The sequence below is a fragment of the Phascolarctos cinereus genome, unplaced genomic scaffold, assembly GCF_003287225.1.
Source record: "Phascolarctos cinereus isolate Bilbo 61053 unplaced genomic scaffold, phaCin_HiC Scaffold_3;HRSCAF=262, whole genome shotgun sequence".
Classification (NCBI taxonomy): Eukaryota; Metazoa; Chordata; class Mammalia; order Diprotodontia; family Phascolarctidae; genus Phascolarctos; species Phascolarctos cinereus.
This window is the reverse complement of record NW_027555736.1, coordinates 189,772,710-189,800,271: the sequence shown is the minus strand read 5'-3', so window position 1 is coordinate 189,800,271 and position 27,562 is coordinate 189,772,710. Positions and strand designations below refer to the sequence as shown.

Genomic DNA, 27,562 nt, shown 5'->3' with positions numbered 1-27,562 from the left:
TGACTCTAGGGGCAGTGCTCTATCCACGGCACCACCTAGCTGCCCCAGGAGCTCACATTCTAATGGTGGAGACAACAGGCATCACACACATGCCAGATACAGGCAGTGTTAAAATAAATATTAAAATCATTATAGCTGCTGGCTCACCATTGGCTATTGCATATTCTGCACTGGTTAGCTACTAAACGAAAGAAAAGGGTGAGGACTACTCTGCTCTGTGCTTTCCCTTGGCAAGCTCTCTTATTCGTGAAGACTATCTTTTACCATGAATGGTCAGTGAATGTAAGAGTTACAATATTGTCAAGGTGGCTTTGCACATGGGAAGTGGTATCAAACTGGAGAGATATAATGAAAAGACCTAGGTTCAAATTGTTGTTTTTTGACTCTGTGACCCTGTTGGGCAAGTCATTTAATCTCTCTGACTTTCTGTGTCCTCACAGCAAGAAAGGGATAATGTTTCTTGTATTATCTGCTTATAGGCAGCTAACTGGTACAGCGGATAAAAAGCACTGGCTCTAGAGTCAGGAAGATCTGAGTTCAAATCTAGGCTCAGATATTTATGAGCTGTGTGATCCTGGGCAAGTCATTTATCCAATTAGCAGTTCCTTACCTGTTAAATGAGGATAATCATAAAACGTGCCTCACTAGGTTATTGTGAGGATATCATAGTACTCTCTAAACTTTAAAATGGCATGCAAATGTTAGTTACTATTATTTCAAAGGGCTGTTGTGAAATGAGGCAACATAGTCAAGCTAGGCCCCTTCCCTAGAGAGAGGTGGGGGAATAGATGATCAGAAATGGTTAGCGAGAGGCAAATCTGTGTCACCAATGAGCGCCAAACCCTGTGTGCATCCTTAGAACCTGTTCATGAGTATCCTATCCAAAGCTGACTGGGGCCTGCTCAACCCAGACTGGATCATTTGTAAAGGTGGTCAGGCCCCTTTGTTCCAAACAGAAAAGCTTGTGGGCTCCAATATTCAGAAGCCACCCTGCAGTCCTGGCGGAGTACATCTGCCCTTGGTTGGATGTATCGCGTAGCATAGTTTACATACATCAGGACAAAAGAGAAGCAGGGGCCTATAACACAAACTACCACTCTTCCTTAAGTCCAGGACTAAACCACTGCATGAGGAAAACATTTTGTAAATCTTAAAGTATCATAAAACAATGAGTTCTCCTTACAAATGACATTATCTGTTTGTGGCAGAAAAAGGACGGAGGCCAGTCATGTATCAAGTGTGATAGACTGGGGGGCAGCTAGGTGGTGCAGTGGATAGAGCACCAGCCCTGGAGTCAAGAGGACCTGAGTTCAAATCCAGTCTCAGACCAAACACTTGACACTTTCTAGCTGTCTGACCCTGGGCAGGTCACTTAAACTCAACTGTCTAAAAAAAAAAAATGACAGACCATACAAGAGGAGTATAAGTGTTCCATTGGTATTTTTCTAGGTTTTTTTTTTAAGTGGAAGATCTCCAGTATATTGGATAGTCTAGAAGATATACAGAATGACACATTTTAAAAAATGGAATAAGATGAGATAGGGAAGGGTTTCAGTCTGCACTCGTGAAGAGTACTTAGGCTGGTAAGATCACAGACCTATTGAACAAATAATGGAAATTATTTTCCAAATAATTTTCTGCTACACTTAACTCCTTAGATTATTTTGATTACAAATGTAACAAATGAGATGTCATCAGAGTAACCCATCTAGTAATCAAGTAGGTAAGCCCCTCTCTCAGTTACAGGAGACAGCTTCCAGATATATAAGGGTAATGGGAGTTCAAAGAAGCCAGGGCAAAATACATAAAGGAAGATCTAGCAGTATCAGACCTTAAACTAAACTGTAAGGTGAGAGTATTGTTGAAGTACAAAATGGATAATTTCAATTATTTTAAATTATAATTTTCTTATATAAATAAAACCAATGTAAGCAAGAATAGAAGGAACACAGAAAATTGGGAAGAAACTTTCATAGCTAATCTCTCAGATAGGATGTGATTGTTTTGGAATACTGCTGTGGTGTAGGAAATGATAAGCTGGTTGATTTAGAAAAACTGGGAAAGATTTGGACCAATGAAGGCAGATGCTATCTACCTCTAGAGAAAGAGATGACAAGTAGAAATATGCATAGTAGAGGTTTATATGTATGTATATAAGTGTATATGTATATATTTATAGATATCTATCTAAATATGTGTGTATATATATATCCATATTTAATTGTAGTGTTCTTTGGGAGGGAGAGGAGAAAAAAAGTAAAAAGTACACAGCAGAGAACAAAAGAAAACCTAGAAGGAAGCAAAGAAAGCTGGGTAGCTTTGATAATAATGTGTAGTATTTATTATATAGGTTTTCTTGAAATGGAAATTTATTGTTTTATATTGAATCCTCTCCTACATTCTGCTATGTACATGGAAATGTTCTTTTTTTTTCTTTTCTTGTTTTGTATTTAAGTTTAAAATGAATAAAAAAATTTACAAAAAAAAAAAAGATAATGGGAGGAGATGCCAAACTGAGCACAGAACCTGGAGAGGGGACTGCATAGCCATGTGGCTCTTCCAGGGAACCATGTACATCAATGAGCCAGCACCAGATGGAGGCTGAAACATCAACAGAAATACAGATGGAGAGTGAGGATCTGCCGCCAGAGAAAGGTCAAGCAGGGAGGGAGACCTACAGGCTGCTAAATATGCACAGTCCCCCAGAAAGAGACAGCCTTTAAAAAGAGAAAGAAATAAGGGAGACAAGGATCTTGACAAGAAGCATTACAACAGGGAGTCATGACAGAATGAGAGACTACCACATTAGGAAACTGTTCTGAGGGACAGCTAGCCCTGCTGGCACAGCCAGTCATGTGGCATGTATGTCTAGTGGGGAGACAACATGGAATCTAGTATCTCTGAGCCCTTTCCCACAGAGAAGGTGGAAGAGCCTGCTGGGTTGTCTATGGGCTTGGATACGAGTGCTTGCTGTATTTCTGTAAGTAAGACATTTTGTATATTCAGTGTTTTCTTAGCATGAATGCTTGCAAGGAAGAGCAAGGCTCCTTTTCTAAGAAAGAGGAGCCAATTACTACTATTTCCAGTTTTCTTGGCTGGAAGCATGACACAAGCCTGGTACTGATGTTTCAAGAGTGAGAATATAAGCCAGAGGTACTTCGTGAGGCCACGCTCCCCCTTCCAAAAAAAAAATAATAACCCTTTAATGGCAAAGGCTGGGGTCCAGTTGATGTGTGAGCTAAAACCTACATAATTCCAACGTTACAGATCCGCCTGTGTTTTACATGTATGAAGACTGAGATCTTCGGTTCTCTGTCTCAAAAGTAGGAACCTGTAAAATAAGTTTTGAAGTCTTTTTCTTATTCACAAATCAGCACTGTCTTAAAAAACTCAGCCACAAACAGACAGAAACAGAAACTATTTTCTTATGAAATTAGACCTAGTGAGTGATGCTGAGCAATGTGGGGTGACTACTTGATGCCAAGAACAGAAGACGTGCAAAGGGCAGTAAGAATTTATGAAAGCAATAGACACCCGGAGTTTTACAGGTGTGGAATGTGTTAAGAAAGGGAGAGACACACAATCCATTAGACTCGCTAAAGTAAATAAGAGAGAACTGAACAATAACCGAGAGTCTGGTGTTTTCTGTATCTCATTAAATCAACAAATAGTTATCATCACGAATCATTAGGACTGCCCATTTTGTATCTTTGCTGCCAGTACTCCAAGGGTATGTTGTTTATGACCTTTTTCTATTTACACATTCTGCTGTTTGAGAAACACTTAAGCTTCTTAATCTAAAACACTCAGAAATCTTTCCTGAATGTTGAATACTTGCTAGAAACTCAAAAACACTTTACTTGGGGTTTCGGTTTTGCCTGTAATTTCCAATAGTTTTAATGCCTGAAGGAAGATTTGCTATTCTGTATGGGAAGAGTAATTAGATGTAAATCCTCTAATCCAGTGTGACTAAGACAGAAATGTTTTTAAGGAACCTCCACATAGTGAAATGATCCAAGAAAGTTATTTATTTGCAGTAAGGTACTTTCTATAGATATTCATAAAAATTAGGCAAACTACCAGAGAAAAGCACTCAATGCTTATGCCAAGGGTAGTTTTTCAATTTTCTACTGTTCTAATCTAGTCAAAATTACATAAATTTATCAAAGACATATGTCCAGATCCTGGCAAATGTATTTTTCTTAGATAATTCTACAGGTAATATGACTGTAGTAGGCAGCGGTTCTACCAGTAAGAAGGTAATACAGGAGGCTTGTCCTAAGCCAGAGATTCTTAACCTCAGGTCCATGAATCTTGATGCAAAAAACCACTCTCTATTTTCACTAACCTTTGGTAATCCTTTGCATTTTATTTTATGTATTTAAAAGTGTTATTCTGAGAAAGGATCCATAGGCATTATACCAAAGAAGTGCATGTCACACACAAAAAAAGATTAAGAAACCCTGGCAGAGACATGAATAAATCTGGGGTTTTTACTAACTCTGGACAGATCACAGCAATATTAAAGAACTAACCCTAAAAAGACATGTTTGGGAGGATGGCAGTGCCCTTGATAGTAATAGGGAAATTTGGAAGAAGTGAGGGTTTGGGGGGGAAAGATGATTTCAGTTCAGGCAAGCAAGGGGACTAGAAGATAACTCTACAGCAAAGCCAAGTAAGCAAGTGGAGATTATCTATCTCAGAAACATCAAGATTTTCAATCTTTCCCTGTCCATTTCACCAACTGAAACATGACATATACATATACTAATGAAACCTGTTTTCTCCCTATTACCCTATTTCTCAATACTATTTCAGTGAACTGTTAGGAAAGAATGATACCAGGTTACTTTGTATTTCTGCAGAAATTCTTGGGGCAGCTAGGTGATGCAGCAGATAGAACCCAGCTCTGAAGTCAGTAGGACCTGAGTTCAAGTTCGGCCTCAGACACATTTAAAAAAACCCATCTCACTAGCTGTGTGACTCTGGGCAAGTCACTTAACTCCAACTTCCTCACCAAAAAAAAAAAAATTTTAACAAGTCACAAAGGAACTAATTATCAGTAAGTGACTACTTCTGATGACTTAAGACTTAATGATTCACACTGGAGAATTTGCTTACCATGGGATCAGCCCAATAACTATCATAATGGCCTGTCATTAGGATACTTGAATTTATTGAACAGTGAAAACGTGGGGAAAAGGGGCCTGTGAAAGATGCAGTTCACTAACCTGTAAACCCCAGTATGAGATAAATGAAGAGGACAGGATGGAGAGAAGGATATGCTTCTTCTCCACACTTTCACTGTTACTTACCTTATCAGGGCTCCTATTGTAAAAGCTTCCATTTAAAACAGAATTCAGCACATTAGAAATGGTCACACGCTAACAGCAATTTCCCGGTGACATGTTAGAGTTATTATGGAAACAGTAAAAAGTAATGTGGTATCGTCATCTTCTCAAAGTACCAAAACATGATGGAGAAGCACTTGCCAGTTAGGCTTCCATCTGTTCGCTCTAATATTCACAATACTACAATCAAACTTAGAATAAAAAATCCACTTTCAATCCCTGATTCAATCAAATCTATACAGGATTCTTTTGAAATATGCAGAATTTCCAGATGGCAAAATGCTTCAATATTCAATTTTGTTCTATGCATCTTGTGGTCTAAATAGAAATTCCTGGTGTATGGTTATCTGAGGGGTAGAAAAAGGAGATAGTCTGGCTCTTGGCTAACAGTCATGGCAAGAAGGTTGCCAAATTGATACTGAGGGTAATTATTCTCCATGAGTATTAAGCATTACTAACTTCTATCTGCTGTGGTTTATAATTATGATTAAATTGTTATAATTATGACTATAATCTCTTAGCAAAGGACCAAAATGTTTACCCAATAATATTCTAAAGTTAGGAAAGCTTATCAGTTCTTTCAAGATATGTTGGCATTTTCCTGGCTCCCCTCAGCAATCTATCCAGATAACTGTAATATGCATGCCGTAGCCTATGACTGAACAATGACTGAAAAGACCTGTGAATCAGGAGACTTGAGTATCAGTCCTGGCTTTTATACTAATTAGCTCTATACCCTAGGCAAATCTTCAGCCTCAGTTCCTTATTGCAAAATGAGAGAAATGGGCTTGAGGATCACAAAGGTCTCTTCCAGTTCAATGACTCAGTTAGTTTCAGTTAATACAATTCCAGTTTGCATTAAAACTTTTAATGTCTTTGGTTAATGACAATTTAAAAGAATACCTACAGAGTTCTCTTATAAAGATTTTTTTATTGCTATCATTTGTTTTAACATCATCTTTAATTCTGAATATATCCTTCTCTTTCCTCTACTGGGCAAACCATCTCTTGCCATAAGGAAAAAATAATAATCCAGCTCTGCAAAAATAGTAATACACAAACCAAAGCTGACAATATAAATATAAATACATACACACACACACACACACACACACACACACACACACACACACACACCACACACACACATATATATATAACATTCCACTCCCAGCACCTGTGCAAAGAAGGGAGGGAGGCACATTTTTTCAAACCCTTCTCCTGGCCAAGCTTGGTCATAACTACACAGCATTAAGTTTAATTTTTTTTTACACATCAATTCCTAAACTGTAGCACTATTCAATTTTTAGCAAAGAAAAGTGACTCATTATTCTTTGTTAGTTAAAAATTTACTATAGTATTTCATAATACTTTATGTGAAATTAAATTCTCATCAGAAGTATATTCATGTTTATAACGCTTTAGCGGCATTGAACTTACTATATAGCAGTTTTAAACCAAAAGAAACATTTTGACTGAGAGGGGCAAATATAAGACTTATAATGGAATGGACATTTCCATAACAACTACAACACAAGAAAAAACTATAATTTTACAATTTGTTTTCTTAATGCTACAAATCAGGGCAAAATAACCTGCTACAGATCTTCTATTATCTGACCAAAATGGTTCTAAGTTTTCTAATGAGAAAAAGTTTTAAATTAATGTTGAGACAAAGAACACGTAATTTAAAACAGATTAACATTAAACAATGCATTATTTAACATATTTTATAGAAAACAGATGAGCAGAGGATAACCCAATTTAGCATTTTCTCTTCAATTTATTTTTTGCAGCAGAAAAGACGTTGATTTCTTTTTGAACGTGATACGCCAAGTATCCTGAGCTTCCAGGAATGAAGTCATGTAGCTCACCAAGGAACTTCTTCATTGTATCAACAGAAACATAACCTACAGAGGGAAAACTATATTTGAAGTGTCTGACTTTTTTTTTTCAATCTTTTTGGTCCTTTGAGTTAGGACTAATGAAAAGTTGCACAGAAAAGAAGGTAAGATACTTGTGTTTTTTTTTTCATTTAAAATTTTTTTTAAAGATTCCAGTTATAGCAGTGAAATTGCTCAGATGGGGAATAGTCTAATGGTGGAGAAAGCAGGCAAAACAGGAGTATGTACAAACCAGATATATACAGGATAAATTGGAGATGATCCACAGATGGAAGAAAGGCATTAAGGGGAACCAGGAAAGGACTGTTGCAGGAGATGAGACTTGAAGGAAGCCCAGGGACAGAGATTAGGAAAGAGCAGCATGGGGGACAGCCATCGAAAATGCCCAGAGTAAGAAGATGGCCTGTCTTGTTTAGTGAACGGCAAGGTCAGTGTCACAAGATAGGTGAGTACGTGGTAGAGTGTAAGGTGTAAAAAAACTGGGGGGGCAGCTAGGTGGCGCAGTGGATAGAGCACTGGCCCTGGATTCAAGAGGACCTGAGTTCAAATGCGGCCTCAGACACATAACACTTACTAGCTGTGTGACCCTGAGCAAGTCACTTAACCCCATTGCCTAACCAAAAAAAAAAAGAAAAAAACAAAAAAAACAAAGTTACTAATGATCTGTTATCATATCCAATGGCCTTCTCTCATCCTCATTCTCCTTGACCTCTCTGCAACCTTTGACACTGTTGATGACTCCTCCTTGATACTCTCTCCAGGTTTTTGGGACACCACTCTCTCCTGGTTTTCCTCCTACCTATCTGACCCCTCCTTCTATGTCTCTTTTTCTTGTTCCTCTTCCAGATCATGCCCTCTCTAACCATAGGTGTCCCTCAGGGCTCTGCCCTGGGCCCTCTTCTCTTCTCCCTCTAAACTACTTCACTTGGTGATCTCATCAGCTCCTGTGGATTTAATTACCATCTTTACACTAATGATTCTCAAATCTACCAATCCTTCCCCAATCTCTCTCCTGACCTCCAATCTTGCATCCCCAATTCCTTTTCAGACATCTCAAACTCCAAAAGACATCTTAAACTCATGTTCAAAACAGAACTCTCCTTAACTCTCCCCTCCCCATCTTCCCTGTTACCATAGAAGATGATACCATCTTCCCAGTCCCTCAGGCTCACAAGCTAGAAGTCATCCTGGATTATCCTCACTATCTCTCAACCCCCATAAGCAAACTACTGCCAAGGCCTGACAATTTCACCTTTGCAACATTTCTCTAATACGCCCCCTTCTCTCTGACACTGCCAGCCCTCTAGTGCAGCCTTTCATTACCTCATGGGGAAGCAGGAAAGAGGGAGGGTCTGCCTACCTCAAGTCACTCCCCACACCAATGTATCCTCCATTCAGCCACTAAGGCGATTTTTCTGAAATGCAGGTCTGATCAAGTCACACCCCTTCTTAATAAACTCCAGTGGCTTCCTATTGCCTCCAGGATCAAATGCAAAATCCTTTGTTCAGTATTAAAAAGCCTTCATAACTTAGCCCACTCCTACCTTCCCAGTTTTCTTACCCTTTACTCCCCAGCACAAACTCTTTGATCTCATGACACTGGCCTCCTGGATATTCCACAAACAAGACACTCAGCTCTGGGCATTTTCTCTGGCTCTCCCCCACGTCTGGAATGCCCACCCTCCTCCACTTTGACTACTGAGCTCCCTGGCTTCCTTAAAGTCCCAACTAAAACACCACCTTCTACAGGAAGCCTTCCCTAACCCCCCTTCAACTTCAGTGTCTTCTCTCTGTTAATTATTTCCTGTTTATCCTTTACATGGCTTGCTTTGTATAGATTTGTTTGCATGTTTTCTCCTCCATTCAAATGTAAGCTCCTTGAGGGCAGGGGCCGTCTTTGGTCCTTTTTTGGATGTCCACTGCTTAGCACAGTGCCTGGCACATAGTAGGTGCTCAATGTTTACTGAATTGAAAATTGAATTATTTGAAGATGGAAGGCAGGAAGCAGTGGAGTTGGTGATAGTGTCAAAAGAAAGAAAAGAAAGTTGTTGAAGTATGCTAAAAACACACAGAAGAGAAGAGAACAAAGTCCAGAAGGAAACAAAAACAAGCAAGACAGCTTTAAAAGTCAAATGTTCAGTCACTACATAGATTGTTGTTCTAAGCGGGCTGAATGGTATAGAGATTCACATATAAATGTATTGACATGTATACATATGATGCTTTTTCTATTCTCTGCTTGTTCCCTGTACAGGACAAAAATCTCTGCCCAGGTGACTGTCCCTGATACCCCCCATACCTATCTATAGGGAACTCTCCCCTCACCTTCCCCTCTTGGAATCCTGGTTCCCCTCCTGGCTCTGCTCAAGTGTCACTTTCTACAGGAGGCCCTTCCTGGGCCCCCCAGGGACCAGAGAGCCCTCTCCCTTCTCATTCCTTTGTCTATACCTCACATGTATTTTGTGTTTCCTTGATGTGAAGGTGTCATTTCCCCCAAAAGAATGTGAGTGCCTTCAGGACAGGGACTAGATCTCTTTTTATGTTACTAAAGTGTCTCTAACACGCTGCAGATATCAGTAAACACTTGTTTTTCCACTGATTGATCAAAGAACCATAAGTTGCCATTGAGAATATTAAAAGCTACTAACAAATTACTCTTTGAAAATCCCTTGGGGCAGCTAGGCGGTGCAGTGGATAGAGCACTGACCCTGGAGTCAGGACATAACACTTACTAGCTGTGTGACTCTGGGCAAGTCACTTAACCTCAACTGCCTCACCAAAAAAAAGAAAATCCCTTCCCCACCCCCAAAAATGGATTTTTTAAAAAAAAGTTGAATACAGAAATACAAATGCAGGGGGTGGAGTGAAGAATTATTTATTAATGTATAAATGTATAATTTGTTAATGCATAAATGCATAAAACCCAGAAACCTTATTTTTCCTTCAGACTCATCGATGATAATAATAATAATAATAATAATAATAACAGCTAGCACTGAGTGCTAGGTTTGTAAAGTGCTTTACAAAGATCATCTCATTTGATCCTTACAACAACCCTGGAACATTGGTGTTATTATTACTCCCATTTTACAGATGAGGAAACTGAGGCACTAAGAAGCTGTGACTTGCCGAGGGTCAAACTGTTAGTGTCTGAGGCTGTATTTGAACTCAGGTCTTTCTGATTCCGTATTCAACACTCTATTCACTCTATCACATAGATATCCCAACATAATTTACTGAACCCTGGGCTGAATAAAATAATTTCATTCATGTCTTAGTATGACAGCCAACTAATTTTTAGAAGTATATTTGACTTTTTTTTTGTGGCAGAGGTGGTGATGGTGGTGCGTGGGATGGGGCTGGGGAGGGGGGTAACAGTCCAGCAATGAAGAATGAGATATAGCAGCACTATTACATGTCTAAATCTTCCTTCACGTCTTAATTGAATCATCAATACTAATGTCTTCCATTGATCTTTCTTAGGTGGAATTTATCACTTTTAAATATCCAGGAAGACAAGATCTTCCTAAGCCAACTAATTTCTACTGACAGCATTTTTCTTTTTTAATAAATGCAGTAGTATGGAGGGGCATAGCGCCCATAAGGCTGTGCTAACTGCTAGAAGCAGAAACACGAGAACAATTTACTTGACAACCACAACAATGAAATGTAAAACAATTCTGAAAAACGACAGAACTCTGAGTGGTACAAGGACCAATCACAATTTCAGAAGACTGAAGATGAAGCACGGCACACACTTTTTGGTACAACGATTATAGAGCAGGGGTGCAGAATGAGGCGTACATTTGCAGATATGGACAATGTGTTGAACTGTTTTGCTTGACTATACTTCTTGTAATAAGAGATGGCTTCTATTTGGTGAGAGAGGGACATTTTGGTAGGTAGTGATAGAGATGCAAAAAAGGGAGAGAAAATAGCATCAAGAAAATATTTTAAAAGTGCTTAGAAGAAAAAAGTTCAGAATGGAACACAAAGCAATTTTGTCACTGTGCTAAATTCAAATTTTTTTAAAACTGTACAGAACAAACTCAGTGTCACATACAATCCTCTTTGTTGTTCTTTGTATACTGAAATGTTCATGTTAAATTTGTAATAAAAAATTTTAATCTAAAAAAAATAATTAATGTACACACTTAACCCTATCTGCTCACTATTTTCCCTTTCTCAATGGTATGAGCCCATTAGTTACTATTTTTTGAAGCTGGCTTTGGGAGTTGCTGCCTTTCATTTCTCCCACATTTTGAGTTTCTTGAGAAGTTACATGGAGTCGTGGATAGAGAGCTAGAATAAGGAAGACCTGGGTTCAAGTCTTGTCTCTGATATATGATCTCTCAGGCAACTCTCCAAGACAATGAGTTACAAAACAATTGCAGACCTGCATAGATAGACAGAGGGAACTGTATTTCCTCAGGGGAAATTTCCTACACCAAAGAAATCCTAGGTCTGGACAAAAAAACAAAACAAAAACAAAACCCCAACTATTACTGCCTATTAAGCAGAACATCTAAGTGTGAATTATGCTCCCTTTACCTTCATTTCTGTGAATGACAGATAACGGGCTAGATTTGTCAAGCTATTGAAGTATTATATTTTCATCCTACAACTTAATCACTTGTATCTTCTCTATAAAAATCTGTTTAAATTTTCTTTCTTTCATTCTTTCTTTCTTTTTTTACCTGTTACCATGTTATTCACTGGATAAGTCTGAAGAGGATAATAGAGTTGTTTTCCTGTAACTGGAGTCCTTGAGAAATGCTTTTTTGTGCTGCAAAATGAAATATACAGGGCAAGCCCCATATGTTACAATCTATATTTCTTTTTCTGGATTCTATTTCAGATTAAAAAAAAACAACCTAGAACACTTTGTTTAAATTTAGCATATGGTAGCTTCAATGGCTCATTGTTCTGAATTCAGGTCCTATTGGGTAAAACTGTATTATATGGTGTCTTACTTTTATGTATATTATCTTTTGTGCTCCTTAGCAAGCATGCTTACAAAGTTAAGAGTTAAAGAGAGTACATCTTTGGTTCATTTGAGCCACCTGCTTCATACTTTTCAAAGTATATCTGAATGCCTTGAAATGAGCTAGTTCATTTTTTCATGCCATTTTGCACAAAGGATTAATGGCAAATATTCCAAAAAGAAGACAGAGGCAGTAGATACATTTTTAAATTGTTGCACATTTTATGATAAAAACATAAAGCAGCAAACTATTATTATTCAGCATTCTATTAATGAGCATCTCTATGCATCATTACCTCAGTGATAAAATACCTAATAATCCTCATGACTCTGAATAAGATTTTGAAATGTCTGTTGAACCATTAAACAAATTTACATTATGGTGAGTGTGGTTTTGGTCTTATATATTTAACTTAATTCTAATACTTTCAAAAGCTAAGTAAACTACAAATGCTTATTCTTTATTAACAAGAACACACTCTCTACTATACCAGATAAAATAATTTACTTAGAACAAGGAAGTCCTTCCTCTAGCGGATTTCTCTCCATTGGAAGTTTTGAAAAACAACTCAAGATTCCATGAATCTGACCACAGTAACACAAATATAAAAATTTAATTAAAAAGCTAGTCTTTCCATGATGAAAAATGCTATCCACCTCCAAGGAACTGATGAACTCTGAGTACAGACTGAAGCACCCTTTTAAATGTTTCTTCATTTTTCTTGTTTGTAAATGTGTGGGTTTTTTTTTTTTTTGCAACATGGGTAATATAGAAATGTTCATGACTTCACATGTGTAATTAACTATCATATTGCTTGTTTTCTCAAGGGCTAGGGGAGGAGTAGGAGGAAGGAGGAGAATTTGGAACTCAAATTTTAAAAAATAAATGTTAAAATATTTCACATGTTATTGGAAAATATTTAACAAAATAAATTAAAGCATATTAAAATTTTAAAAAGAAAAAAGGTTAGTCTTCTTAAAATGTATTATTAAGAAATCTAAAATGTCTAAGAATAGGATTCATTTAAACTCCTCTAGGAATGAATAACATTGCTTATAGAAGATGCGAATACAGATTTTTTTTTAAGGCAACTGGGGTTTAGTGACTTGCCCAGGGTCACACAGCTAGTAAGTGTCAAGTGTTTGGTCTGAGGCTGGAATACAGATATTTATATGCTTCTCAACAACTAAAACAGAAGATCTGCAAAAGTGAGTTAAGAATTTGGGAAGGGTGAGCCCTAAAGACCCAATTCAGCTAATTCAAGCAAAATAAATTCCCCTTCTGCCACAATAAAAGTTAGAATTGCCTCTTCACAAATCCTTTCCTCTTCTTCAGTTCTTGCGACCTTAGGCTTTTTGAAAGGGTAACTACAACCTAGATTTTATTTGTGTTACCACTGCACCCTCTGCTGGTCCCACATGGGAAGCTCTATGTAGAGAACTAAAAGAATTTTAGGGAAAACAGAAAAGCCTTGGACTTAAGGGTTGTATAGACATGAACTGAGGGTAGGGTCTCTGTTCCCTTTCTTATTTGGGTTACTGCTCTTTTATCTAATAGTTCCTCTTAAAGTCCTAAAAAATACATTCATTTTCTCTTCTGACTATACCTTAATATTTTTTCTCTACTCTCTACTTTTCCACCTACCAGAATCATCCCTGTCTGTCTCCTACTGACTTCTCCCAAACAGGCTTCAACACCAACAGCCCCCTAACTTTGAAGTTAGTCAAACGGGAAAACAGCATTAATGATCCCAATAAGCAAGAGAACAGTGGGTCAGGGCTGGGCTACGAGTAAGATGGTATTTTGGTAGTGCCTAGGCTTCAAAATATGACAGCTCCATTTAAAAACAAACAACAATTTAATTTATTTCCTAATTCTTATTCTTTTTTTCTTATTTTTTTCCTTTTCTACTTTTTTTTAACTTATTCTATGCTATAAACTTGTATTCTAATAAAACTTTTCAACTCCCTAATACAGAATGCTTGTTGAATAAATGAATCAATGAAGGAATACAGAAAATTGTGGAGTTGGTAACACAAATTAAATTTTATAGTTGTATTATTGGTCTTTCAGTAATTCACCCAGACATTAGAGAAATAAAATATCGTAATTTTTTCTTCCTCTAGTCACCATTCTATTCCCTATAAATTCAAGGATTAAAAGTGAAATCACCGATGTGTATTTTTATAATTATGCTAATAACAAGTAGTCATAAATACAATACCTTACAGATAGATCTTTTCCAGGCTGTGTCAATAATTCAGTATTTTCCTTGAGCTTCTGTATTTCATTTGGCTTTACCTCATCATGCTGTGGATACATAAATAAATTGTATAAAAAGACAGTTCACAGATGACTTAACTACTACGATTTCTTAAACAAAAGTAAAATGTTTTAAATAAAAAAATTTTTTTAACACTCCTAACCCTTTTGGCACGAGGTTACAAGTCAGGGAAGTAAATCAAACTGAAATATGAGAAATGAAAATCTGAAACTCTTTTAAAGTTCCAAATGGAGCATTTAGAGAAGTAACTGAACATGGACTAAGCTTCATTCAAAGATGGATACTACAACTACTTTTATTACTGGTATCCTCATATATTAAATTGAATTCTAAAATTTACAGAATTTTTCCCTGTTACTGTCACCAACTTTAATGCCCAAATGCTTCTATTAAAATATTTTGATGTGACAGCCCCTTGAGAAGAGGATTATTACCAATTAAATAAGCTATTAACTTTGAAACAGTTTCTATAATCACAGTATCTCAGCATGGAAAAACAGCTCAGGAGTCATCCATTATTTGATCAGGAATCCCCTCAGTAGCATCCCCAACCAACGGTCATCTAGCCTCTGCTTGAAGATTTCTAGTGAGTCCCTTCTACATCCTGAAGCAACACATTACATTTTTGAACTCTTTAAATCATTCTTCCCATGCATCAAGCCTAAATCTGCTTCTCTGCAATCCACTGTGTCTGGTTCTGCCTTTTGGGGCAAAGCAAAGCAAGTCTGATTAGAAAACCTTCAAACACATTAAAGCAGCTATCAAGGTTCCTCATACCCCCACCCCACCCCCCCACTGCCAAGGATGTCTTGTCTAATATAAACATTCATGGTTCTTTCAAGGGAGCCTCAGATGATGTGGTTTTGATCCCTTCACCATCTGAAGGAACTTATACTTTCCTAAAATGTGCCTTCCTCTCCCACCTCTTTGAAGAAGTGAGGACACTAAGGATATGGAACATTGCATACATTGTCAGACTTTTTCAACACGTCAGTTAGTTTCACTATTTTCCCCACTTTTTCATTTTTTTGTTAGAAATAATTGTTCTTTGGAAGAGGGAGAGGGGAGGGCACATTGGGAAATGTAGATAACGTAAAACTGAAAAATATCAATTAACAATTTATTTAAAAAAAGAAATAGAAAACAATGTGGTGCCTAGAACAAAACATAACACTCCAGATATGTTCTGACCAGGGCGGACTACAACAAGATCATCCCTCCCTCATGGATACTATTCTTCTCTTAATGAAGCCTAAAAAGGAATTAAATTTTTTTTTGGTTGCCATGTTATATTTTTGACTCATGTGGGGCTTGGTGTCCACTAAGACTGTCAGGTCTTTTATACAAAGACTGTTATTTAGAAATATGTCTACCCCTCCATTCACCAAACCCTGAATTTGTTCAACTGATTTTTAAAATTCATTTATAGGATTTTGCATTTAACTCTTAAATTTCACCATATTAGATTCAGCCTACTCTTTTTAAACTGTTAACATATTTTTGGATCTTCGTTCTGTTCTTGAATGTGTTAACTATCCCTCTCAGCTTTGTGTCACCCACAAATGGGAAAAGCTTGCTCATCTATGCCTTCACTCAGGTCACTGATTATGGTCATTCACTATAGTCCAAACAAGTACAATCTACAAATTTCCTAATTATTGCCAGAGTTCTGGTTCTAGCTTTGTTATCTGTCGTGTCACCTTGACAAATAACTACCTTTTTGGACTTCAGTTTCTTTTCATAGAAAATCAGTGAGTTAGACAACACGATCACTAAGGTGCCTTTCTGTTTAATAATTTTATATACAAAGTCAGTTGTCAAACAACTACACATCCTAGCAAATACAGACTCGAACTTCCATTACTAATCAAAGTTTGAAAACTTCAGGACATAGTTTGATGGACTCTCCTTCCATCATATGAAGTACAAGGGTAATTTGAAATTATTCAAGAAAAATTACTAAACTCTTCATCATCTTTGATATGTAGGGAAAAAAAATCCTACATGTACCAAAATATTCATAGCAGCACTTTCTGTAGCAGCAAATAATTAGAAACAAGGCAGTTGCCCATCAATTGAAGAAAGGCTGAAAAAAGTGCAGCATATGAATGTAATGGAGTATCATTGTGGCCTAAGGAATCATAACTAAGAGGGAATTCAGAGGAACGTGAGAAGATTTGTGTGAACTTATGCAGAGCAAAGAAAACAAAATCAGGAAAATAGTATACATGATGATTACAATAATATAAATGAAAACAAGATTAGTAGACAACAAGTATTAAATATAATGACTAATCCTGGCTCCAGAGGACAAATAATGTAACATACTTTCCTCTTTAGACAGAGAAGTGGTGGACTATGGGCATGCAATGCTACATACACAGTTGCTTCATAGAATCACAAACTCTCACAGCTGGAAAGGGCTCTAATTCATAACTGTATGAGAATGCCCCCTACAACATCCCAGAAAAGTGGTCACCCAGCCTTTAACTGAAAACCTCCAAAGAGGGGCGACCCACCATTCCCTCCGCAGGCAATCCATTCCACTCTGTGTGTCTGAAAGTGTTTCCTTCTGTCAAGCCTAAATTTGCCTCTTTGAACTTTCCACCCATCACTCCTAGTTTCTCCCTCTGAGGCCAGGCAGAACAAATCTAGTCTGTCTTCCACGTGACAACACTTCAAACACTGGACAGCTATCATATCTCCTCTATGACTTTTTCATTCCAGCTTAAACATCCCTCACCCTTTCCTCCTATGGCATGATCGTGAGGCATCATCACCATCCTTATCGCTCTCCTCTAAATGTGCTTCAGTTTACCAATGTCCTTCCTAAAAAGCAATACCTGCCACTGAATATGTAATCTAAACAATCTGACCAGAGCTGAGGACATACAGCAGGGCTGTCATCTCCCTAGTCCTAGACACTCTTACTTCAATTAATTGAAGCCCCAAATTAGATTAGCTTTTTTGGCTATTATCTCATAGTGCTGACTCATGTTGGGCCCACAATCTACAAGAATTTCCAAATCTTTTTCAGATGAATGTCTAGCTGCATCATGTCCATCTTATGAGTCTGATTTTTCTGAACCCAAGTATAAAACTTTACATTTAACCTCATTAAAATTCAAGACTATTGGGAGGAAGGTGTCCTGTTTTTTAATTATGCAATTAAGGGAAGGCAAAATGGGACAGACAAATTATTTTTAAGAAAACAAAAAAGGATATTTATGATACGATGTGCTACAGTAATTTCAATATAATTTATTGCTGTGCATTGATTGGTGTTTCTCTGAATGAAAACTCAGGCACTGCCAAAGAAGAATGATGAAAATATACTATATAACTTGCTACTAAAAACAGTATTTTAGTGCACTGTCTTAATGGGGTAGGATTGCTATGGATATTATTGTTATTGAGAATGGATGGGGAGCACTTATTGGGAAAAAAAAGTGTTGAGAGTACAGGATTTAAATTGGACCCCATTTGTATTTATAAATCACTGCAACACTAAGACACATATACTGTATAATAATTTAAAAAAAGATTTAAGCCTGCCAAGATATTTCTGTATCCTAACTCTCTTATTCAGTACATCAGCTCTTCTACTCAGCTTTGTTAATGTGCAAATATGATAAGCATATCATTTTATACCTTATTCAAGTCATTGACAAGAATTTTCAGCATTAAGAACCAGGCACAGATCCATGGGGCACTCAACTTGAGGTCTCCTTTCAATCTGATGTTGAACAATTAATGTTTACTCTTTGGGTCCAGTCATTCAACCCAATCTGAACCCACCTAGCTTGTATTATCATCTGAAACATATCTCTCCATTTCCCCCAAATGAATAGCATTAAAGATTTTTTCAAACACATTGCTAAAATCTAGGCAAACTATATCTACAGAATCCTCTTGACCTACCAGCCTAATTAAAAAAGGATGTAAAATTAGTTTGTTATATCTGGTTCTTAATCAATCCATGCTGGTTCTCTGTGATCATAACTTCCTCATCTAGGCATTCACTAATCATCTCTTTGTTAATAATTCCTAGAAATTTGCTTGGAATCAAAGGTAAGCAGTGCCAATTGGTTTTGCTGGGAGAGGGATGAATTAGCAAGTAACTAAGATTAAAAAAAATTAAGCGTCAGTAAAACATTAAAAAATTCTAGTTTAATTTTTCTAAAGGCAAAGGCAACAATTTTAAAGAACTAAACAGTATTTCTTCAGGGTCTTTATTTTTTTTTAAATATACACAAATAAATAAAACTATGTAAGCATTACCAAATGAAAAACAATGGGGGGGACACCAAAAAATAAAAATAAGAAAAGTGCAAAAAATGTAAAATTATCCCAATATAATTAGAAGTGTTAAGTCAATTTGAAGCTGGTAGAAAATGTAGCTAATTTTCACTTTTTGCACAGAAAAAAAGCCATCCATCTAGTAGGTACAATTTTCGAGGTAGAGTTACAAAGATTATATTAACAGAGTTACTGGGATTATATAGGCATTCCTTACTTAATGGAATAAATGTGGTCATATTCTAGATTCTCTTATGTTAATTTTACATTTATATAAATCTACATGCAATAATAACAAGCACTTTTAATTTTGTTTAGCCCAATGTTTGCAACAGCTCACATATTTAATTATATTGTTCTGTTTTGCTGAATTACTTCTTTCTTTCTTTTTTAATCTTTATTATAAGGAACATATCTCTGGGTAGGGGAGTGAGGATGAATATACTTGAAAAATGAAAGCTACATAAAAACAATCTGGGCAGCTAAGTGACCCAGTGGATATAGCTCTGGGCCTGGAGTCAGCAAGCCCTGAGTTCAAATCTAACCTCAGACACTTACCAGCTATATGACTGAGCAAGTCACTTAACCTCTGTTTTCCTCAGTTTCCTCAACTTAAAATGTTGATAATAATGGCACCTACCTCTCAGGGCTGTGAGGATCAAATGAGATAATATCTGTAAAGCACTTAGCACAGTGCCAGGGCCATAGTAGGTATTATATAAACACTAGCTGTTACTATTATTATTGCCATCATCATCATCATCAAGATGATGATAATAATAATAATACATGAAATAATTCAATAAGATTGGTTTTTCAAATAAATAAATCACCACATTACTCTCTTCCCAAAACGCAGAAAGGTGTACATTTAAATAAAAATAACATTCATTTACTCTTACCTTCTCTGTCATTACATGATTGTTCTGCTCCCAAATAAAACTACCGATTTTTTTTCTTATTTCTGTAGTACAGAAAAATAAATCCTCTTCAAAAAAAACACGTTTTTAATTTGACATTACAGCATTTTCTAGAACTTTGCTTGAAACTTTCAATGTAGGGAATCTGCAGGGTAATTCTATTAAACACATATTTGAATATGTAGGATCATCAGGATTACAAATGTTTAAATTTTATATTTGCTTCTAAAGACTGCACGTCCTCCCAGACTGTATGAAGATTTTAGGGATAGGTTCTGGGATTACTTTAATTCTCAACAAATGTTTGAGTAAAAAACACGGTTGTTATTATGCTATTTTAATGTAATTGTGACTAAGAATAATGAATGATATGATAGAATATTCTTTTACAGTTTTGAGGTAGTTTGATCAGATTTGGCCAGGTAGGGAAGTAGAGGGGAATCGTAGGCAGAAATTGCCAGAGTGAGTGATTATTCCATAGATATGACACCAAAAGAACTGTTTAAACCTGTGTAGGTATCTTCATCTGCTCTACTCATGACAAATTCCTGAGGTTTGCTCACTCTAAATTTGTTAAGGGCGCCAACTCCTTTTTTTTTTTAAATGACTACTAAGTATAAAATAATACAATTCCTTGTATTCAGGTGCTACTTATGGTCAGTCTAAAGTTCTAGAAGAGCTGGCCAGCAGCTCCTGTTGGACTTCATATATGCCATGGTACATCCAAGTCAGGACAAAAGGGAGCTAGGTGGCTATGTCATTGATAGGCACAGATCCTCAACGTATACTTTGTTTTTTTACAATAAATCATAACTAGCTAAGTTTTCTCTGACCATTGGTTTCCTCAAATCCATTATTCAATTGGTACAAGTTTTTAGAAGCAGTAGTAACTGAAAAAAAAAAATATATATATATATATATATATATACATACACATATATCCCTTAGAAGAGAAAGTGTTAAACCTTACTCAAGAAATGGACTCTCTGAAAACAAGAATAGACCAAATAAAAGTCAGTCACTCTGTGAGAAAGCAAGAAATAGTAGAACAAAGCAACTGAAAAAATGTAAAAAAGTATAAGTATCAGATATCAACAACAAATGACCTGGAAAACAGGTCAAAAAGAGTTAATTTAAGAGATTCCCTGTAAACTATGATTTTTTTTAAAGCTTGGGCATTCTATTTCAAGAATTATGTGAACTAATACAAAGTGAAATGAGCAAAACCAGAATACTATACACAGTAACAGCAATATTGTATGATGATCAACTGTGAATGACTTAGCTGTTCTCAGCAATACAATGATCCAAACAATTCCAAAGAACTTATGATGAAAAATGCTATCTACCTCCAGAGAAAAAACTGATAAGAGTCTGAATGCAGATTGAAGTATACTTTTCTTTTTAGCTTTCTTTGTTATTCTTGGGGGTTTTTGGTTTGTGTTTTCTTTTGCAACATGGCTAATATGGAAATGCAGAACATTTCCATGCATGACTATATATGTATAATCTATATCAAATTGCTTGCCTTATTATGGAGGGGTGCAGGCAGGGAAGAAAATATGGAACTCATAAGTTTTTTTTTTAAATTAATGTTAAAATTTTTTTGTTTACATGTAATAGAGAAAAAATAAAATTAGAATTAAATGTAAAATTAGAAAAATAAACAGTATCATGAATGCCTTGTGTATAAGGAAGAACTTTCTTGCAATAAGATAGGAGAATAAAATTTAATTAAGAAAGATCTCAAACTAGGAGAAAACAGTATAAAAGAAGGAGATTTAGAAAAGTTGTGATTTAGAACACATTAGTAGTTAAGAAATTGGTTTTGGGTGAGTAATTAAACTTGTTGAAATGTTTCAATACCTCTACAAACTTTTTATTTTTCCTAACCTTTTTGCAGGCAGGCAGGTGGAAGGACATAGTGACCCAAAAGCACCGTGTTTTTCATATCAGCATTAGCTATTGCTGAGAGATAATAAGCATGAAATACTGTAGCATTATCTTCCATGTAATCAAAGCTTTGATATATTCTAGGAGAAAAAAAAAAGGAAGTATTTTAATTTGCAAAATGAACATTAAAACACTCAGTACCTTAGTAAACCTGAGCACAGATTTAGTGAATGGAAGAGAAAAGTGAAATGATTTGTTTAAACTCAAACTTCAAATCTCTAACAGGTAAAGAGGGTAAACTTTAGGGGAAGGGGAAAGAAGTAAGCTACTGAGTCCACACAGAGAATTTAATCAGCTCCAATAAACATTAGCCTGTTCAATATTTTGTATGATTTTTCTCCCCACAGATAAAAGAAAGTCTAGGTGGCCTGCTACACTTAAAATCTTTGTAACTTAGTCAGCTTTCAATTTTAAAGCCTGAGGTGACAGCAAATTCTCATATCTGCCCAGGATCTCAGCCCTCCTAAACCCATTCTCTGTCTTTTCAGATCATTAGGCCTGTTCTTGCCTCACTTTTTCTACGTTCTATCAACCCTTTAGATAACCAATTCGATTTTGTACTGCCTTTGACCTTTGCATCCATCATAGACAAGGTCACGGAGCTAACACTAGAAAGGACTCAGAATCCATTTAGCCTGGATCCCTAATTCTACAGAAGAGGTAACTGAAGCCTTACCCAAAATCATACACACAATAGGCATCAGAGGCTATAGGCTGTTACTTCTCATCCCTTTACAAACCTTGGATTATTTTAATCCTCTATCTTCTTTATTCTGACTCACTGCTTCTGGTTCAAAGTCGATCATAACTTAGCCTTTAAAGTCTTCTTATACCTTACTCCCCTACACACACTCGTGGATCCAGTGACATTGGCCTCCTGGTGGTTCCATGAATAAGATACTCCAACAGAACACACTTCTGGGGCATTTTCTCTGGCTGTTCCCTATTTCCGGAATGCTTTCCCTCCTCTACTCTGACTACTGACCTCCCTGGCTTTCTTTAAGTTTCAACTAAAATCCCACCTTCTACAGGATGCCTTTCCCAGCCCCTCTTAATTCTAGTGCCTTCCCTGTCTTAATTATCTTCTATTTATCCTGTATATAGCTTGTTTGTTGTCTCACTCATTAGATTGTGAGCTCCTTGAGGGCAAGGACTGTATCCCCAGCGCTTAGCATAATGCTTGGCACATAGTAGGTGTTCAATAAATGTTTATAGATTAACTGCTCATATGCTGCTGAGGGCCACTGAAGGAACTCACAACTGTGCCAACTGGGTCCATTATAAATTTATGTTCTCCAGTCACAAGGAGGCCTCTACCACTTCATGCCTTTTCCTTAATTTTTCATGACTTTTCCTTAATTGACTCTACCATATTCCTCACAGTGGCTATTACAAACCTTCTGTTTTCAAGCCACCTCCACCACCTCAATATTCCTCCCACTTATTGAGAACCTTGCCTTATTCTCTAAAAAACTGAGGCTCCTTCTCTTCCCCAACTCCACATTTAAATCATCTCATCATCCCACATCCTCTCCTCCTTTGCTGTCTTGGAAGATAAGATGGCTCTTCTCCTTGATAAGGCCAACCCCTCTAAATGTGCGTTTTACCTCCCGTTGTCTCCCTCAGTAGATGGCCACCCTGTCCTGGATAATTTTCTTCCCTGGATTTTTATGGTTCTCCCACCTGTGTGACAGATGCTTCTCAGTCCCCTTTTCAGGATCATCATCGGTGTTTCTTCCCCTATTGATGACTGTACCCCAGCTCTGTCCCAGGCCCCTTCACCTTTTCTCCCTAGAATCCCTCTCAATGATAGCATCAGTTTTCATGAATTCAACTGTCACCTCTAAGCAGATCAATTATTTCTGAATGTCCTCTCAGTAATAGCAAGTCTTATCCGACTCATTATCTTTTCCCTTATTACCCTTAAACTCAGCCCTCCTCTAACTTACCTCTTTCTATTAAAGACCCCAACATTCTTTCAGCAGCCCAGGTTCATCACCTAGGAACCACACTTCCCCATATTCAATCCAACACCAGGTCTCATCAATTCAACCTCCTCTGTAACTCTCATATCCAACTCCTTATCTCTAGTCACACTACAACTACCATAATGTAGACCTTAATCACTTCTCACCAGGCTTCCCAACTGGATTCCCTGCATATTGCCTCTCCCCTCTCTAATCTAGCTTTGACATTGCTGAGGTCCAACCAAGTAACTCCCTAGACTCAAGGACTTCCAATTGCCTCAAGCATAAAGTGCAAACTCCCTCATTCTGCTTAAAGATCTTAACAGTTTGGCTCCAGGCTAGCCTCCCCTTAGATGAAGCTCTACTCTAAATTCCAGCCAAATCAGTTCACATTCAATCCTTCAAACCTACATCTTAGAAATCTTTCTCAACTAGAGACTTAGAGTCCCTAGCTTTCTTCAGGGCTCAGACCATACCACTTCTTTCTTGATTTCCTCCAGTTGTTAACAGTGATATCTTTCTCTTCTTCCTTCTCCCCATAACTGTGCATTTATTTTTGCTCATGCCCTGTATTTATTTATGAGTGTATACGTTGCATCCTCCAGTACCGTGTAAGTGATGGGGTCGGTAGGACCTGGACTGCAAAAAAGCCCTAAGATCATGTCTCTGGAAGTTTCCCAATCTCTCAGTAGGCCCTTGTCCTGTGAGATCCTTTATCCCTTGTTGCAGAACACATTCTCTTATCAGAACAGACACAGGGGTGCCTGGCTCAAGGATTTTTGTCCCTGGCAGGCCCAAGAACTCTATTGTTGTCAGATTCCTCAAGGTCCATGCCTCCCACAACTAAACAAAAACCTCTTTCTCCCTCAATGTCTGGTATCAATGAAATTATCTCTGCAAAATTCCCTACATTTTCCTATCCATAGACTGATCACTGACACCTGCTGCCAAGACAACTGGACCCTTTGTATTACCTAATTATTCCTTTCCCTGCCCCTTTTCTATATAAGTTTTAGATTCACCCCCTACTAAGTTCCCCAACAGAACTTCATCTGCTATTTTGGCATTACAATAAACTGTCACTTGACTGAAAGATGGTTTGAGTCTGTGAACTTATAAGCTACTCTGTCTTGGCATTCTCTGGGTCCCAGCACCCCAAACCTCCACCCCTAACCTCTTCATAAGCTCCCTGAGGGCAGGAACTCTCACTTTCGCATTTGGGTCCCCAAATCCTACCTGGCATTTAGTAAATGCTTAATAAATCTACATGCACTGATGAAATGCCAGCTATGGTCTGCCATGGCATTCTCTGTATACCTCAAACCTCCACCCCTAATCTCTCCATAAGCTCCCTGAGGGCAGGAACTCTCACTTTTGCATTTGGGTCCCCAAACTAACAGGATTCCTGGAATTTAGTAAATGCTTAATAAATGTATACGCATTGATGAAATGTCAGGTACGGTCTGCCACGGCACTCTCTGTCTACTTCGTGGCCCTGAGCCTCGGATTCCTCATCTGTAAGGTGAGCAGACAAGTACTACGCTGCTTTGCCAGCCCAGCGCGGTGGGCCGGCTGAGTCCGTGAGCACGAGGTGGCAGGAGAGAGGACAGCTGGGGGCCACGTGCCGGGCTGCCGACGCGCGAGGATACCTCACAGTGTCCGGGTGCGAGGCGTTACAGCTGAACAGAAAGTCCGCCTCTCGAGCGCTGCAGATCACTCCGCCTCGGGCCACTGTAGAGAGACGGGGTTCCAACGTGAGCGGGGGAGGCTGAGGGCTGCAGCGCCCTCACCCGTCCCTTCCTGAGACCCAGGCGCCCCGCGGGGGTGGGACGAAAGGCCTAGCGAGACCCCCGAGGCCGCGCGCCCCCTACCCCAGAGCTCCTGCAGATCCTGGCCCACGCTTCGGCAGAACCAGGCTCGCTGGCCCCTGAACATATCGCCTTCGCCGCTGCCGCCACCTTTCCCCCGGCTCTGCGCGCGAGCACCCTCCGAGCTCGCTGATTGGTCCCCGCAAGGCGGTGGGCGGGAGGGACGCGGGGCTCCGCCACGGGGGGCGGGACCCTGGCTTTGGTTAACCTACACGTGATCATTAAGAAGTCACGTCCGCCTTCTCTGAACGGAACCGCGTCTGGACCTTGGCGTCACCTGGGCCACCCTCCTAGGATGACAGATGAAGAAATTTGGTCCCTTGCTTTCAATAGCATTACAGTAAATTTGGGAGGCCACCAACACGAAGGGAACCATTACAAAGTAATTAACTTAAAATCAGTTGACAGGTGGTAGAAGTGCATTAGGATTTCAGAGAATGAGATTCAGAATAATCTAGGAAGCCAGTAGTTGCTCTGTCTGGCCCTTTTGATTATTCCGGCATGCGTTAAGGTTATTTATTTACGTGTTCTTCGTCTGCTAGCAAATTTTTTTCTTTTGGGCTAGGCAGTGGGGTTAAGTGACTTGCCCAGGGTTACGCAGCTGGTAAGTGTTATGTGTCTGAACCTGGATTTGAACTCAGGTTCTCCTGAATCCAGGGCAGGTGCTCTATCTACTGCACCACCTAGCTGCTCCAACTTTCAATCTTAATGTATCTCAACACCTAGTATATTCAGTCAACAAGCATCCACTCTATAGGTGCCAGGCACTCAATGTTTGTTGAATTGATGGAAGATTTGGGACTTGAGATGCATCATGGGAAAAAGAAGTAGAAGGTGTATGTTGAAATTAGCATAGAGATTAGGTATGAGGTTACTGGCTTGGCTGGAGCAAAGGATTGATGTTGGGCAGTAATCATAGCTCACATTCCTATAGCATTGGAAAGCTTTGCAAGGGGAGGATTGACATATTGGCCTAATTAGATCCCTACAACAACCCAGTGAAGTAAGTCTTGATATTATTTCCATTTTACAGATAAGAGGCAGAACCTTGGGAGTATGGAGTCCTGTAGCTAGGAAGTGTCTGAAGTGTTTGAACACTAGGCAGTATTCACACAGAGGTCTTCCTGATTCCCAAATTACCTTCCTAGCTGTTATACCACGATATAATGGGATAATAGCAACCTGGAAGAGGAATTTAGATTGGATGGAATAGGCCATAGCAAGGTATTTTAGATTCGTGGTAGAGGTATGATCAGATCTCTCCTTTAGGATGATCATTCCAGTGACAGTATATTTTGGAGGGGAAAAAGACGAGTGCCCAACACACTATGTTTGAAGGCTCTTAAGTGGTCCAGGTGTGAGAGCCTGGACTAGGATGGTGGCAGTGGAATGAAGAAAAAGATTTCGTCTTAGAAATATTTTAAAGGAAGCTTGGATAAAGAGGGAGGAGTCAGAGATAATCCTATGACTCCAAATTCCTAGTCTAGGGACTAGGATAAAAGTAATGCTATTGACAGTGAAAGAGTCAGTTTGGTGTTGAGGGTAGAGAGAAAGATGGCTTTGATTATGAATGTGTTGAGTTTCATTGAAGCTGTAGAAGGACATATTGCAAAAAATCTTCTAGACCAGTGGTGTCAAATACAAAGGGATCCCTGCAACCCATCTACTGACTTTAAAAAAAATCTCACAAATTAACATTATCTATGTTATATTTTTATTTGTTTTGTTAAACATTTCCCAGGTAACTTTTTAATCTGGTTCCAGCCACACTTAGGAGTTTTGGAGGCAGCAAATTTGTCACTTCTGTTCTAGACAGTTGGTAATAGAGCACATTTAAGCAGTCATATATGGAGTTACTGATGTAGGAATTACTTCAACCAACATTAAATATTCTTTTAGGAAGGACATTGATATGTTGGAGGGTGACCAGGATCAGATAGAAGAGCTGGTACTATTTAGTTTGGAGAAGAGATGAAGTGAAGTACACATGATAGCTAGTTTGAGATAGTCTGTTGAGGAAGATTAAAAGTA

General features: G+C 38.1%; 1 protein-coding gene across 1 annotated transcript; it reads right to left on the bottom strand.

Annotated features, from left to right (window-relative positions):
• Window positions 1–6,494: 6,494 nt before the first annotated feature.
• On the bottom strand, window positions 6,495–25,650 carry TERB2 (telomere repeat binding bouquet formation protein 2). The gene is made up of 7 exons (XM_021009293.2): window positions 25,535–25,650; window positions 25,313–25,394; window positions 21,637–21,776; window positions 19,726–19,787; window positions 14,465–14,550; window positions 11,953–12,041; window positions 6,495–7,261 (listed from the first exon to the last, which is right to left on the bottom strand). The coding sequence occupies exons 1-7, from the start codon at window positions 25,596–25,598 to the stop codon at window positions 7,116–7,118; spliced, it is 669 nt and encodes a 222-aa protein (XP_020864952.1). The 5' UTR covers window positions 25,599–25,650; the 3' UTR covers window positions 6,495–7,115.
• Window positions 25,651–27,562: the final 1,912 nt, after the last annotated feature.